This window comes from Trachemys scripta, chromosome 5, assembly GCF_013100865.1.
Source record: "Trachemys scripta elegans isolate TJP31775 chromosome 5, CAS_Tse_1.0, whole genome shotgun sequence".
Classification (NCBI taxonomy): Eukaryota; Metazoa; Chordata; order Testudines; family Emydidae; genus Trachemys; species Trachemys scripta.
The window spans coordinates 56,272,342-56,288,601 of record NC_048302.1 but is presented as its reverse complement, the minus strand read 5'-3'; the positions used below and the strand labels follow the sequence as shown (position 1 = coordinate 56,288,601).

Below are 16,260 nucleotides of genomic sequence, written 5' to 3'. Positions count from 1 at the left end.
TGTTTAATAAAGTCTACGAAAAATCATTAACAGGATGTTTTAAACTTAGATTTTATATGTTTCAGGTAAACTAATACAAGTAGTGTTTGGGCACTGGGATGTTGTCACCTGTCTTGCCCGCTCTGAATCGTACATTGGAGGAAATTGTTACATTCTCTCAGGATCACGTGATGCAACACTGCTGCTCTGGTACTGGAATGGCAAAACCAATAGCATTGGTGATAACTCAAGTGGTAAGTAAAACCTATATTATGAGTAAACTGCATGTGGCATGAGATAAGTCATTACAGAAGTACTTAGTGCTTTTACGTAAAACTAAAATCAAAGTACAACATTTTTAATATTTATGTGAAGTTTAAATAGTGCTTGCTTTGACCACATAAATATGTTATAGAGCCACAGTACTGACTCCTTACAATAAGCTTGTGAGATACTTAACATTACAAGTACAATTTTGCCTCTCACCCTTTTGACTTGATATTTTGCGGGCTTTACTGTTAGATCTGCAGAGAATTTTTTTTTTTTTTTTTTTTTTTAAACAGATCAACTGGACATGCAGTTTTGGAAGGTGTCGGTTTTTTTAAATAAACACTTTAACATTACCCATTCAGTGAAGATTGTTCTTTATAAGATCTTGTATAATAAATTCAAAAATATGCATACATGTGTAGATTCAGACACCCTTACTCCCATTGAGTAGTATCTTACCTTCCAATCAAAATACTCATGGAGTTAGCTACTAGGGCTTGTCTATACTTACGCGCTGGTTCGGCGGCAGGCAATCGAACCCAGAAGTGCTCCCCGTCGACTCCAGTAATCCTGCTCGGCGCGAGGAGTATGCGGAGTCGACGGAGGAGCCTGCCTGCTGCATCTGGACCTCGGTAAGTTCGAACTAAGGTACGTTGACTTCAGCTACATTATTCACGTAGCTGAAGTTGCGTACCTTAGTTCGAATTGGGGGATTAGTGTAGACCAGGCCATAGTCAGTGGTAGTAAAGGTGTCAGAATCTGACACACAATGACTTGTGCAAAATAATAATATAATGATAATTACTTGGGGTCCTCAAAAGATAATAGGCTTAAGACACTTAGGTATTTTTTTGTTTTGTTTTTGTTTGGTTGGTTGGTTTTTTTAAGTATTAGGCGCCAAAAAAACTTTTTTCTATCTAGTATAATTTATACTTGTTCACATGGAAACAATATACAATTGGGTCTAAACCATCAATTTGAAGTATAATTAAATAAGAATCAAATGTCTTTTTTTCAGTTATTTGCAAGATTTGTGGTTCAAACTTACTCTTTTTTTTTGGGGGTGTTTGGCAGCACAGTGCTCGGCGGGGGGCAGGGGTGTTCGGCAGCGTGGCGGGGGGCGGGGGCTGTTCGGCGGCGTGGCGCTCGGCGGGGGGTTCAGAAGCGCGGCGGGAGGCGGGGGGGGGGTTTCGGTGGCGCTCGGTGTTGGGGGGTGTTACGGAGGGACAGCACTTTTTTTTGCTGCTTGGGGCGGCAAAAAAGTTAGAGCCGGCTCTGTTCAGAAAACACTTTAGTAATTTACTGCTATGAAGCATTCAAGATTTGCAAGAGTTGCCTACTATGTTTACAGGGTCCACAAGTGCAGCCCATTCTTTACAAATCTACAACCCCATCCTGTGGAATTTATGAACTCTATGCCAATTACTTTATTTCCATGCACACAGGTCTTGCCTACAGTGTTTTCAAGATCTTCAGGCTGTAAGCTCCATTCTGATAATTACAAACCACTTACTATAGTGGGATTTAGCACCTCAAATGGCCAGTCTATGTCCATGGATTTTGTAAATCCATTAGATATCTCTTTTAATGTTAAGTACATTCTTAGAGTTCCTTATTTTAGGATTTGTAAAGTTTACATGCTACTCCAGTAAACTGATAGACTTCATACATTTAAAGGCTCGGCGTTTAGAAACTCAGAAGGGAAGCTGATGTAGATAGCAACCTTCATGACCTATTCCTTTTAGTGTTCACAAACCTCATAATCTCTGAAAATAGTTAATTTTAGGACTGAGCATTTACAAGGTCTGCAGGTAAACTGGAAGTGTTTTTACTCACCTGAGGTATTTCTTGTAAATTACAATAAGCTCCTGAGGATCCAACTCCTATTTAGGGCATAAAGCCTCTGTTCACCATTGACCTTAGTCACAAATCAATTCTCAGAGCTGATTTCCAGTAAGGGGCTAAAAATGATTCTCTGAGCAGGATTCCGCTATTCCCCAAAATTCCGGGACACTCCTAGATTGCTCTGTGAGATTAGTGCTTGTGTCTCCTCCATCCCAGCTATGTCCAAAAGGGCCAGATGGGTGGGGGAATAGGGAGACACTTGGCACCCCCCTCTAGATCAAATTAAATATAAAATGTACTACATGGCAGGCAGGTATGGAATAAAACTCATCTATATCTTGCTACAGTGCTACCCAGTGTTACACCTGAGAATTGCCTGTTTCATTCAATAGGGGTTACATGGATGTAACTGAGAGCAGAATTTGACCCTATGCAAATAACATTTGAAAAAGATATCAACTATAGTGCTATCAAATGTTGCTAAGAATGAAGTTAAAAGCTGTGTATATAGGCATTTATACTGTGCTCATCATTGTGGTATCTCTTCCACTGACGTAGCCAGAACTGATTTAAACTTTCATGTGACCTCTTAAAAATGAAAAAACCCAAATCATATTCCAGGAGAAAAGATTTGTGCAGCTGAAACAACACCCTCCACATCTGTTAAGATAGAATTAAGAATTAAATATATCTTAAAGATTTAATTACGGATGTATACTGAGACGCTGGTAATTAGTAACAATGGTCAATGATGGGATATTAAAAGTAACTACAGAGAACTTTTTCCGGAGGGTCTGGGTGGAGAATCTTGCCCGCATACTCGGGGTTCAGCTGATCGCCATATTTGGGGTCGGGAAGGAATTTTCCTCCAGGGTAGATTGGCAGAGGCCCTGGAGGTTTTTTGCCTTCCTCCGCAGCATGGGGTAAGGGTCGCTTGCTGGGCAGGGGTCGCTTGCTGGAGGATTCTCTGCAATTTGAAGTCTTTAAATCATGATTTGGGGACTTCAACAGCTGAGTCAAGGGAGAGAATTATTCCAGGAGTGGGTGGGTCAGCTTTTGTGGCCTGAATCATGTGGGAGGTCAGACTAGATGATCATAATGGTCCCTTCTGACCTTAAAGTCTATGAGTCTATGAAAACAACAAAAAGTGTATCCATTTCAAATTTTAATTGCTTGAAGGCAAAAAAGGAAGCAATTATCAGAAATTCCAATCCATCCTTGCTTCCAGTCAGATGGATATAGATGAAAGGTGCTTTGTGGTGTTACAAGACCTTGTGGCTCACATGCCCATCCAGGTGGATGACCAGAGCACTCAGCCCTAGTGCATATCTAAACCAAGTGAGTGTGGACCAACAGGAATGTCAGAGGATCAGCCTTAATTAATTCTGGTGGTGGAGAAGGTTTCCTCAATTTCACCTCTCCCAACCAGCTGCATAAGGATGAAGAGGGTTCCCCTCACATTGCTATCAACTTTATCAAGGACCACCTGATGGTGTCTCTTCCTTCCCCTGCCAGTCCTGTCAAAGCTCCACCTGATGGGTGGGCATAATAGCTGCTAGATATTTCTATTTGACACCTCGATCGATTGGTCCTTCTGCCCTCATATAGATTGCACCGATCACAACACGTCTTCCATTCTTCTCATATCCTGGCCTTCCGTCTCCATGTGCGGCCATGTCTTTTCACGATAAAGTCGTCCCGTCTCTTTGGAGGTTGGCCGAGTGGTGATTTCCAACAACAACAATTTCTATTTAGACTTGTTAATGGTTATTTTTTAATATTTATATTGTAGTTGTGCCTGGAAGCTCTATCAGCAATTGGAGCCCCTTGTTGCTAGGCCTATACACTTATATAATGAAAAGACAGCACCAACAAGCTTACAATATAGTGGTCTAAATTCATTGTAGGTGTAACTTTATTGACTTCTGTGTCTAGTCAAAACCATCTATAAGGGAAACCCAAAAGACATGTTTCTGCCCAGTTCTGATTCTGTCAGAAATGTGAGAACTCCAGCCCGGTCTCTGAAAGAAAAGAGCAACAAGTATATGACTGTCTATTTTTTTGTGTCAGAGATTTATAGACACTGATCCTGTAAGTGACTCTGCACAGGCAAACGCCTGCATGGTCGTGGAGCACCACTGAAGTAAATGAGTTCCACCCTCATTGTCACATGCAGGATTGGCACTATAGGTATTAATCGTTTCATCCGTTATTCGTTGGTCTTTTGTATTGAAAGTTTCTGATCTGTTACCATGAAGTAGTTTTTAATAATATAAATTGATGTATGATTTTGACAATACATCCATCATTTAATTTAACATTTTTTATCGTTTATTTTTTCTAGTTTTTAAAATGTAAGTTTATTTATTTATTGTGAATTCAATCTTAATAACAGCTACACACCAAAGGGCACTCAAGGGGCCCCCTTTACACACCATAGTATTAAGAGTTGCAACAACAATCATCTAAAACAGCAGCACTGCTTCCATTCCTCCCCACTACCCTACTCCTCCTCTAACCGCCTCTCAGTGGACCAATATGACTTAACTCCCCCTTCACACATTCCCACCAGTGACATGTCACCTAAGTTGCTTGATTTTGTTTCATTACTTCAGGAAGCATTGAGCTCTGGCTGCCTTTGTTAATGTTTTAAAATAGTACTTAACCCAAGCTGACAAGCCATTATGGTTGTGGCATGGTTATCAAATAAATGTTTCATTTGATTATTTATATCAAAATATTTATAAAGAATAACTTTCCATCAGTAACTGCTCAGCCATAAATCTACTGTATGGGAAAATTCTTCATTTTATTGTTTTGCAGAAGAAATGTGTTACCAAAATAAATATTATTTAAACTTATTTATATATTTTCTTTTTTAAATTTTATGTTAAGTCCTGTTCCTGTGTCTGCTTGTTTTGGCTGAATCATCATCTTTCTTTCTTTCTTTCTTTCTTTCTTTCTTTCTTTCTTTCTTTCTTTCTTTCTTTCTTTCTTTCTTTCTTTCTTTTTTGGCTTGTTATACAGCAGTTTGAGAGACATAGGTGAAGATAGATGGATGTTAGTCTGAAACTGTATTTACTTAGGTTTTTTAATGCAAAATTCTGCCTAGCTGTCATATTCCCTATGTTAGTGCTGAAAAAGGTTACTGTATAAAACTTAACTTGAACTAATCACTGATGAAGTGTATTATACTCCTACATTATGAACAGGGCCAGCTCCAGGCACCAGCTTGGCAAGCAGGTGCTTGGGGTGGCCTCTCGGGAGAGGGGCAGCACTTCCACCTATGCGGCGGCAATTCGGCGGACGGTCCCTCACTCCAGCTCGGAGTGAAGGACCTCCCGCCGAATTGCTGCCGCAGATCCCGATCGTGGCTTTTTTTTTTTTTTTTTTTTTTTTGGCTGCTAGGGGCGGCAAAAACTCTGGAGCCGGCCCTGATTATGCATGCAGTACTATAGGAAAAGAGCATAGACAATTGTCAACAACTTAAGTCGTTGGGAAAAGACTACAAGTAACAATATACAGAGGTCTGCAATTCATTCAGACTCTTTATTTGTAGATCATTCAATAAAAATTTAATAAATTAGCCTTTCTTGCTGACTAGTTAATAAACAGCAAGAAAATAATAAAAATGAGCTGGATGGGAACTGGATTTTCTGTTTCATGGGAAATTCTGCAAGTTCACTTTTTTTCCCTGCTCTAAATGGAATGAAAACATTTTTTAAAAATATTTCTGGCAAGTCTGGCAAATTTAAAGAAATTTAAAAATTTCCAAGTCAATCAGAACATTTCATTACAATAAAATAAAAAATGTTTCATTCTGATTTTGACATGTTTTAAACAGAAATATTTTTATAATCTAAAATAAGACATTTGAAAATTAAATCATTTGTACAAGTGCTTTGTGTCAGGCTATTTTTTAAATGAAATTTTGTCAAAATTGACACGCTTCTGCTAGCTGTCTTGCTTTTGATGAATTGGCATCTTCTAATGGAAAAATTTCCAGCAAGCTCTAAAAATGACTAATAGTAGAAACAGATCTGAAGTAACTATTGCATTTTTTTTGGAAAGTCCTGAGACTTATCACATTCTCTTGAGTAACTAGTAGATATGTGTGACAGAAACAACCGTCACTTACGGCAAAGTTAAGGGGAGGAAAAGACAAGTTATTTACTTGTGTGTGGTTAGCTTTCAATGTATTTAGAGACTCTTATCTAAAAACAAGAAAACATTTAAAGCTTTTTGAAAAATGTCAATGGTGATGTTGATACCATATAGCCATTGCAGTCAGGGCTCCCGTTTTATTTATTTTTTTTACACAACCTGCTAATAGTAGATAGCTATGCAGGTGTTTTCGAAAATTACACCTCATATGGGTGAAATTCATTCTGACATACAGGGCCAGCCAAAGGCCTTCTACACCACTTTAGCCTGGTCTTGGGGCTGTATGGAGTGGCACTGGATGTAGTGATGTTGCAAAGATGCTGATGAACTCACTGTATCCTGCAGAAAGGGGAGGATGGGGGTGGGATTTCTGTGCACATTAGTTAGTGCAGTGAGTGACAGTTGAGGTGCATCAAAAGAAGGGATGACAGGATTCATTTACAAATGGGGTGCAAAGCTTACACCAAATACTGCTCCAACTTGTAAACTGGAGTGGCAGCAGCCATGGTGTTGGGAAAGGTTGGTTACAGCCCACACTAAGTCTTAGATTGGGGGATTGCCTGTTACCTTTACAAGTCTTCCATCCACCATCCTTGAATGCCCCACATTCTTCACTCATACAGAGGCCAATTAAGGTAGTGACGTGAATTTCACCCTCTGTGCCTTGAACAGTTGTAATTTCTGCATTATAATTATTCTGTCTGAGGTTCCATATGTTTCAGTTAGGTATAGAGTGTGAATTTTATTGCCTTATGTATTTAACATGCTTATAAAAAAAATAATGTTTGTATTGTTGAGCTCTCAACAGAGGGCTTTTCTGTCATCCTGTGCAGTCCTCTGGTAGATGGAGAGAACCTTCTACTGTTGCTTTCAAATTTCCTGTGGATATAGTTACAATTATTTTGAAGCTTTTCTATTGTAAAAGACATGAAAGCATGTCTACTTTGGGAATTTGATTTGCTTTAATAAAATTAAAGGTTTACTCACAGAAACATCCAATAGTAATGAAATATATAAAGTTGGTAGCTATATTGCTGCCACTAAACTAACATTTTGTATCCTATGAATTATTGTATCAGTCTTCTACACATATGTGAATAAAGCTAACTACATTACCTTTTTTAATGTTATAACATAAAGTTTGAAAAGGTTACTCCGTATGTATCACAAATATATTGTGAAGATCATCAATACACAGCAGTGCATTTAGTGAATAGTTTTGTATCATAATGTAGTGCCCTTTTAAAACTACAGTTTTCTGAGGCACATTAGAGAAATAAACTCCAGCTCTTTTTCATTGTGACTGGTTGTTGTATCTATATTGCAGGATATAACATTGGAGGTTTAATATTTAAACCAGACAAATGGATTTAACCAAGAGTTTATGTGAACAGTACAACTGCAGCTAACGTGCACAAGCATCATATGGTTTCCTATTCAGATTTACATTTTTAAACTATTTTAAACTCACAAAGGCTATCATGTCTAAAGTTTTGTATCTTGCTATGTAGTTTTTATTATATTAATTACTGTGCTTAGCAAGGTACAAAAATTTTCTGTCACTACTATTATAAATACTCTTCTGTGTGAAAATTAAAACTTTGTAAATGTTTCATTCAAATATTTTTAAAATTTAGGTATTGCTGTTCTTGCTGCTGATTAAAATCCAGAAATATCACCCATTAATATCCTGCTTTTGATTGATTTAAATATAGCATTATAGATCATTTCTTTGCAGTCAGACACCCTAATCTCATACGCCCCAATCCTGCAAAGACTTACATTAATGCGTATTTTTATACACTGTATATTTCTTGATTTAAGTAAATCATATTTCTATAATTTGAAGTCAGTGGAACTGCTCACCATGTGTAAAATTAAGCATGTACCTAAGTCTCTGCAGTTTTGAGAACTATTGCCATTATAAAAAAAAAATCTGATTTTTAAAAAGTCTTTTTGCAACATAAATATTTATTTTGGAATTATAGCTATAATTGTAAGAACAGGACTTTTTAAAAAGTAGTATATAATGTAGCTACACTAAAAGTCATTGTGTACTATGAATTTTTTTAGTCTGTCAACCCACGTTGTTCATTGTATGTATATTGTCAGTCACCATGGTATCTAGGCACCCATAAATAATCACGTCAGTAATGCAAAACCTGCTATTGATTTTATTAATATGTGCCCATGTAGAAAATTATAATATCTCAAAATATTTTAAATCGGTTTAGAATGATTGTAGTTGATATCTCTGAGGAGGACTTACGCTATATTCCTTCTGCTAAGAAAACCTAGTGTTGCTGTGAGAGAGGTAGAGTACCATGTTGAGAATTAAAAGCAGTGACTGTGTCTGCATACCTTTATATATTTGCTATAAGCAATACCATGTACTTTATACATAAATTTACTTTGATGCGCACACACACACACACTCTGAATGATTTGTATTATTTCTTTAAAAAAAAAAACAGTATTATTTTAGCACTGTTTCAATGCAGCCATTAATATATACTCTTTGTCTCTCAAAAATGGCTAGGCAAAGTAGCCTTTCACTGTATATAACCAAGCATTCTGCACTGCCATCTGCTGGTAATGATGTGAAAATGATGTGGGAACTGATCCTCCACAAAATACTATTGCTTAAAATATTAAATACACACAGACGCTTCGACAAATTTGGTGTGAAACTTGTGGATTTTATTTGTATTATAATTTGTCTCCTTCTAAAAAGAAGGCACAAACTGCATGTAATGTTGTTGTACAACCTGAAACTGGAGTGTGTCAGTGTTTTAAGTGTAATTGTAAGAAAAATGGAATATTTTCTTCTTTTTTACTAGAATGTTATCAAGTTCAATAATAAATTGTTCTGTACTTGGAATTCAAGCTCAGGAATGTGTGTTTCACAGAAAAGAAAGAGCAACAGGGTACATAAAAGTAACTACAAAATAATATATTTAAGGGACAGTAACCACTTAAATTTCTATCTGACATTTAGAGTCTGTTCCTGCATTCCTAGGTTACCCCAAATTCCCATGGAAGTTTAAGAAACATAGGCGTTGATCATAGGCCTATTGGAGCTACAGGGGTAGGACACCCCCCGCTCCCCCCGCCTTCCCCACACACACACACACACTTCTCCAAAGCACCATTGAAGTTAGTGGCGTTTTGCAGAGGCTCAGCCTGCATGTATCTGACCTCCAGAATGGGACCCTAACTTATACTGCTGTAAGGGCACAGGGGTATTGGTGGTGGTTTTAAAATGTCATGCATGGAGGCCTAACTTCGGTTGGGGCCCTGTTGTTCTAAGCACTATATAAACACACAGTAAATGACAGCCTCTGCCCCCAAATAACTTTAAGTCATAAAGACAAGACATAATAGATGGATGAACCTTGTGATGTTGTATGTCTAGTAACTCCACTCAAACCTATAATATTTTATAAATAATAAATATTATAATTTTGTGTTTATATAATGCCAATAAAGTATTAGTCTCTCTATGGAGTCTCTAAAGAACCTGCAATCCTAATAGTAGCTGTTTCAGAAATCATTCTCAAATGCAGCAGGTTCTTTTTTAAATTTTGCAGACTAAAAATATGTCCTCCAGTATTAAGTACTTCATCTGTAATATAATTATTTCCAACTGGCTAATAGAGAAGGAATTTCATGTTTTCTTCTTGAATCAAATTGGTGGTGGTATATTTTGGTACCTGTAATGTTCTAGGCACTATACAAACACAAACAAAGGCATTGTCTTTTTCCTGAATGGAAAAATTTAGAGAGAAGGTTTTTGATGCTGGTATGTTAGCAGCATCCAGCTTCAGATGTCAATAAACTATATACATGAAATTCTCCAGAAGGATCAGGATGTTTAGTGCTCCATGATGTAATGCAGGCCTTCAGGTTCCAGGCAAAACAATGCTATATTTACAACTTGTACCTAATAATAGATGGTGGTAAAAGGAATTATATTCATATGGTAAATGAATACAACCTTAATGTGCACCATATGCATGGTGTTGGGATGATGTACTAATATATCACATTTATTTAAATTGTTTGATTACTGAGAAAAATGACTATACTATTAAATTCTAAGGCTGTACCACATAGATATGAGAGTAGAGTAAAACAGAAGAAGTAATGATTTATGGTCTAGAATTGATACTTTGAGTATCTTCAAAACCAGACTTCACTGCTGTAAAAAAAATGTTTGGTAAGTACCATACTTTAGGATCAGCTAGGAAACATTTCAAAGCGTTTCTGGAATTAATTTCCGTAACATAGGAATTGCAGGATGTAAATTCACTATGGTACATAGAAGAACACTTTGTATAGTCAGAATTATATACATTAGGAGCTTCACTTAGCTGGAAGACTAAATTTGTTGAAAAATACTGTTTGCTTTTTAAAAGAAGTTTTAAGTTTTAAGTTTCTTTTAAGGCCTGATCATTCATTGGCTGTTGTTGTTGTTGTTTTTTTAAATGCTACAACGTTCCTAGTCGTAATATGAAAGGTCTCAAAACTAAAACACTATCTAATACTATATATAAAACAAGTTTTTTTAAAATTAATTAGCAATATGATCTGATTTTTAAATAGGTACAGTATATGCTCTCATTATTTAATATTGTTGGGCAGTATATTTTTAAAAGTTTTAAATTATTAAAAAGTTTTCTTAATTGGAACAAAATTTTACAAGTTTTTTTTGTAGAATGTATTCTACTAAGCAGAAAATAGTAAAAACAGCAGAAACTGATAGATTTAAAGTGAGCTAAACTATCGTATGAAATTGTTCATCTGAGATTATTTTTTGATTAAGAGAGAAACTCAAAAGTGTTTGTTTTGTGATGGAATTGATCTTTAGGTATAACAACACAAAGAATACTGCTAAAAAATAGACATATGTTAGTACCTTGTCCTACTATTGCTATATTTTTTATTGAAATAGTTGCTTTATAATGTTCCTAGTTCCTTTTTGGATGGATACTTTATACTTGGTCTCAGCAGGAAGTTGGTGAATATATCTATAAGGTGCACTGAAAATCTGTATCCAGTTTTATGGTTTAAAAAAAATGTGCTCCTGAATTGTTCAGACTATGGTTTAATTAACTGGGTACAGAACATATGTTAAAATATTATGTACAGTGGGGGTGTGAATGGTCGCACTGCAGATGCCTGCAAGGGATTTCAGAGGAGTTCATATTCAGTGGGAGGAGTAAGAGACTTTCCAGGACTTTCAACTGACAAACTCTGAATGAGGGGGAAGAGATTCCAGAAGACTTCACATTGCATATAGGATGGGAATTGTGAGGCATGGGAGTCCAGACTTTGTGCGTGTAAAGTCTGAATTGTAATATTCCATTAATACAGGTTGTAATTTTTTTTGATCTCTATATTGTGCCATTTTAGAGATATAAGGAACCCTATCCTGAAGAGAGTGTGTGTCTATAAACACAAGAAAATCATTCAAATTCACGTTTCTAATTAACCACTCTGAAGGGAGATGAACAAACAAATGTTACATTCTAGTATCATCTGCTTACTCAGTACTCCGTGTCAGTCAAACGTTTGCATGGAGTAACTAAGGGATGGAATGAAATAAGCCCTCTCGGTATCCTCAGTGGTAATAAGCTTATTAGTAATCTAGAGCCACATGATAAAGTAAATTTATGTTTAGCACTTTACTAGCCACAGTTGGAAATGTTACTAGCATCAGTTGCATTTAAATTTCTGGATTTTGTTTCAGGTTTCGAATGTGAGTTTACTCAAAGAAATTGTTTCCTTTGGGCAAACTATAGGCTTTTAAGTAACACATGCAAAGACAAAATTAGCCTCTAGATTTAAGGTTGTGCATTTTGTGAGATTATAAAAAGTTTGAACAAATGACATGCAACAGTAGAAGGAAAAAAGATTAGACTTGGGAGGAAAAACTCCTATGTCTCTGAAGTGGAGAATAACATAAAGGCAGAGTTCTTATGTACCTTGTAACTAAAGTATAGTATAAAAATTGTGTGTTTAAAAAGAAATCAGCCTTCAGACTAAAATTGCAGTGATACTTTCATAACATATGTATAGCTCGTCATTCAGTAAGATTTATTGTACATGAAAGAGCTAGTCTCATTTGTGTAGCAGTGAAATTTTATTATTATATTGGCAGTCACTCTGCAGAATTCCATGAATGTAGTATTTATGTAGATATTTAACAGGAATCAGTTTGAGACAAATAAACTCTGAAATATGTTGTAAAACTAATGTGGAAGTCTAATGGCATATCGGAGTCCTTGAGATTGTTTTGTTATTTTGCTTATTTACGTTAGGATGGAATAAGGCTAGTGCTCATAGTTCCTAGATTTCATAATTAGGGTTTTACAGTTATGTAACCTTATTTTAAAGGTTTTATTATTTTTGTCAGTTTTTATTAGAAACACCAATTATAAAAATTTGTGAAATTTGTAGAAAGTGTTTGGTTTTGCCTATCCTTGTGGGAAAGCACTCAGTCAGTTATTTTAGCAAGCAGTAAGTAAAAAGATAGTTGGGTTAATTGATGTTTCATTTAATTATAATTTTATATTAAGACATAAAATTGCTTAATTAATTTGCACTTAAAAAAGTGCCCTACAGCCTCTACAATCATGGAATCATAACTTGAGAATTACTGTTCATCTGTCAGTGACTTATCATAATTAACTGCCTTCTCAGCCTAGAGTATGAAAGGAGCCATAGTCAAAATACTTACATTTTAATATGTTGCATAATATTATCTCATCAATGCTAGTTTTAGGAAAGGGCATGTCACATTTTAATGTGGGATATGTTTTTATTTCTAGATTGAGTACAGGTTAGAGGGAAATGTTCAGAGTTTGCTGTATTTGTCAATTCTTTCAGTCAGTCATTGTAACATAGCAAGCGATTAAACATGGAATTCACTTCTGGATTTAAGATGTCATGATTCTGTTTTGTTTAACAACACCAAAGCCTGGAAAAGGCTAGGAGGAGGAAATCTCAGAAACACTAAACAGTGATTCGTTAGTTGTAAGGAGTGACTTCTTCTGGATGTTGTAAAACTGGAAGAAAGTTTTGACTTTGTTATAATTTCACTATTCCTTTTTAAATGTAGTTTCCAAGCATCTAGCACTTTTTCAGTGAAATATTGCACACCGGATATCATGTGGTGTTCTTTTATCTTCTGAAGTTTGAGTTTTATGATTTAAAGTGTACTTTGGTCACTTAAGCAAGAGTGATATTTTATGCAATTTTCTATGGGAAAACAACTTTGCAGCAATTATTTATTGTAACGCAAGAGAGTTCTCTGACATAATTTGAATAGTTTACATATAGTAATAGTAACATAATAGTTACTTTAAAGGTAAAAGATCCTGCTTATTTTTGGAAAAAGGGTTTTATATATATTATGATTTTAATAAGTCGTAGCTACATTTGTTACAATGTGAATGTGCCATTAAGATTTCTACACCATTCAAATTTAAGTAGTGCTCCAACAGTGGTATTGGTTAAGGATATTATTATATACTATGCTGAGAAAAGCACATCTGTAAGACTGCTGTGTCTTGGTTATTAGTACCAGGATTTGGGCTATCTTTAATCTCATTTGACTTGTTCATCTTCCTTAAGGATCTCCATAAAGATGCCTGAGTATTCTTTTCACCCCTTAGTTAGGGTTTGCCTCAGTGGTCGTAAACCTGCTTAAGGGACAAAGACTCTTTTTTCCTTTGAAGTCATTTCCACAGCTTTTCAAAGGGGTCTAGAAGCTGGTTCCCCTAAAACAATTTAGAAAAGTTTGAAGAGGTGCCCCTTAAACCAATGACAAAATAAAATTTTCTCTGCATTATTGAAAACCATGACAATCTTCTGAAGCAGTAACAGTTTAAAAGCTTTTAAAGAAATCTGTTCTGCTCAACAATCAGCTTTTAAGTGACCCCATTATTTGGGAAATCAGTGTCTTAAAAACCCCTAAATATTTAACATTTTTATCAAAGGAGCCAGCCTGACTTTACACAGGATACTTGTTTTTCAGTAGTGAGAGAAATAGCCTAACTGGAGGTTTCTTTGTAAATTTACTTTTCTGATTGTTGCTCTCTTTTTTTAATTGATGTGCGATTATTTAATACTAAAGCCATTTGGTAAACAGTTGGATGAATGGATTTGCGAGACACTGTTTATAATCTAGGTAACATGGGTTTATATTCTAGTTTATATAATATATTAATATAATATTACTAAATGAAAAGCAACATAAGTATTATAGATAGAATTTTTACTATGTACTATGATAAACATATATCATCAGTCCATGTTGTGTTGTAGGAGAAACCTAACTCCTAGATACTATTGGGATAGGTACTGTAGACATGCATAACATTTAATCCACAGAGACAACAATAACACTACTACCACAAGCATTTAAAGTAAACATCTTGTGGCAGTTGAATTTTTGCTTCTATCCTCTAATAACTGCATTTAAAACAGTTCCTTAAATGTCCTTTAAACTCAAACAGCATAAACCCATTAACACCGAGTCGGTGCTGCTCATTTCAAACTCTCATGATTTCAGTGTTTAAACTATTGTTTTATGAAAATATTTAATAACTTAATTAAAGTAAGTTTTTGATTATCTGTGCAGATTTGTGTTAAATGCAAGTTCTGAAGACAGTAGTAAATAATAACTATTATTGACTATTTAATGTTGCTAATGTATGCATCTCAATTAAAAAATACCGCAAACCAGGAACTGTGCAAAACTGCCTTACATTTCATTTGGGGACAATAGGACAGAGTCGGGTATCTAAAAAGTACAATTTGATACTGGGTAATGAGGCTGTTACGTAGATTCCAGTGTAACCATTAACGTTTATAGAACTTTTTTCAATCTATTTGTGCAAGGTCATGGATTGTCTTTATTGTTTCATTCACTTTTAAAAGTGCTTGTTCCATGTTTAGGTGAGGAAAGTTCAATATAGCCATCTTTCTGTGAAATAATCAGCTGAGAAGTACCTACTGATCATAAGTCTATCCCTTATGCTTTTAATTTTTTTTCTGAACTGTCTGCCATGCTTCCTGAATTTGAGTGTGTTTTGCCAAACTCCATATGAAACAAAAGCTGTAGCATTTCATGGTTATGTATTTGGGGATTAGGGATCACTTACTAAGCTGCTCCAAAGTGTGTGTATATATATGTGTGTGTGTGTATGTATATATATATATATATATATATATATATATATATATGAGAATGATATTGTCCTGATTTATTAAGAAGAAATACTGTTTACTTTGCAAAATTTGTATGTTACAATAATATAAATTATGTATTGTAGCAGTAATTGCAGAATAAATCATATTTTGAAAGGTAATAATCCCTGGTTTAATACGGGATCATGGATTATGACCTTTTTAAAAAGACCATTTGAACATGACAGCTACATGGACATTTTGGGAATTGTTGCAAATGGTCAGAGTTAAAACGCACACTGGTGAGAGTAAGTTAAGTCTTTTTAACTTTACTTTCACATGTCCAGTCCTGCATCCATGCTGCACACAGAAAACTCATTGTGCCGGTGAAAACATTCTTTGTTTGCAGGGTGTGTTTTAACAATCTGAGTGTCTTATTAGAAGTTATGCAGACACTACTTTGGAGAGTGCAGTATAAATGAATGGACACATTAATAAGATTGTGCTTATTAATATTTGGTTTTAAAAAAATTTCTACTTCAAAACTTTTTGAATCATGCTATCTGAACAACAAATGTGCTGCTTTATCCTTGCTGGAATCACTTGACACTATTACTTCTTTCCGTGTCTTTGCAAATCCATATACTATTTTTTAAAATCAAAATAACATTTGATTTTTACCACCATCTTTCTCTATAGCCCTAAAAAAACAACAAGGAGTCTGGTGGCACCTTAAAGACTAACAGATTTATTTGGGCATAAGCTTTTGTGGGTAAAAAACCTCACTTCTTCAGATGTCCCTGAAGA

General features: G+C 35.4%; 1 protein-coding gene across 1 annotated transcript in view; it reads left to right on the top strand.

Moving 5' to 3' along the window:
* The window catches only part of LRBA (LPS responsive beige-like anchor protein), a 567,906-nt gene that overhangs the window by 536,691 nt on the left and 14,955 nt on the right, over window positions 1–16,260 (top strand). The window contains exon 52 of the mRNA XM_034771513.1: window positions 66–233. Coding sequence (XP_034627404.1) covers window positions 66–233 — 168 coding nt within the window. The remainder of the gene's footprint in view (window positions 1–65; window positions 234–16,260) is intronic.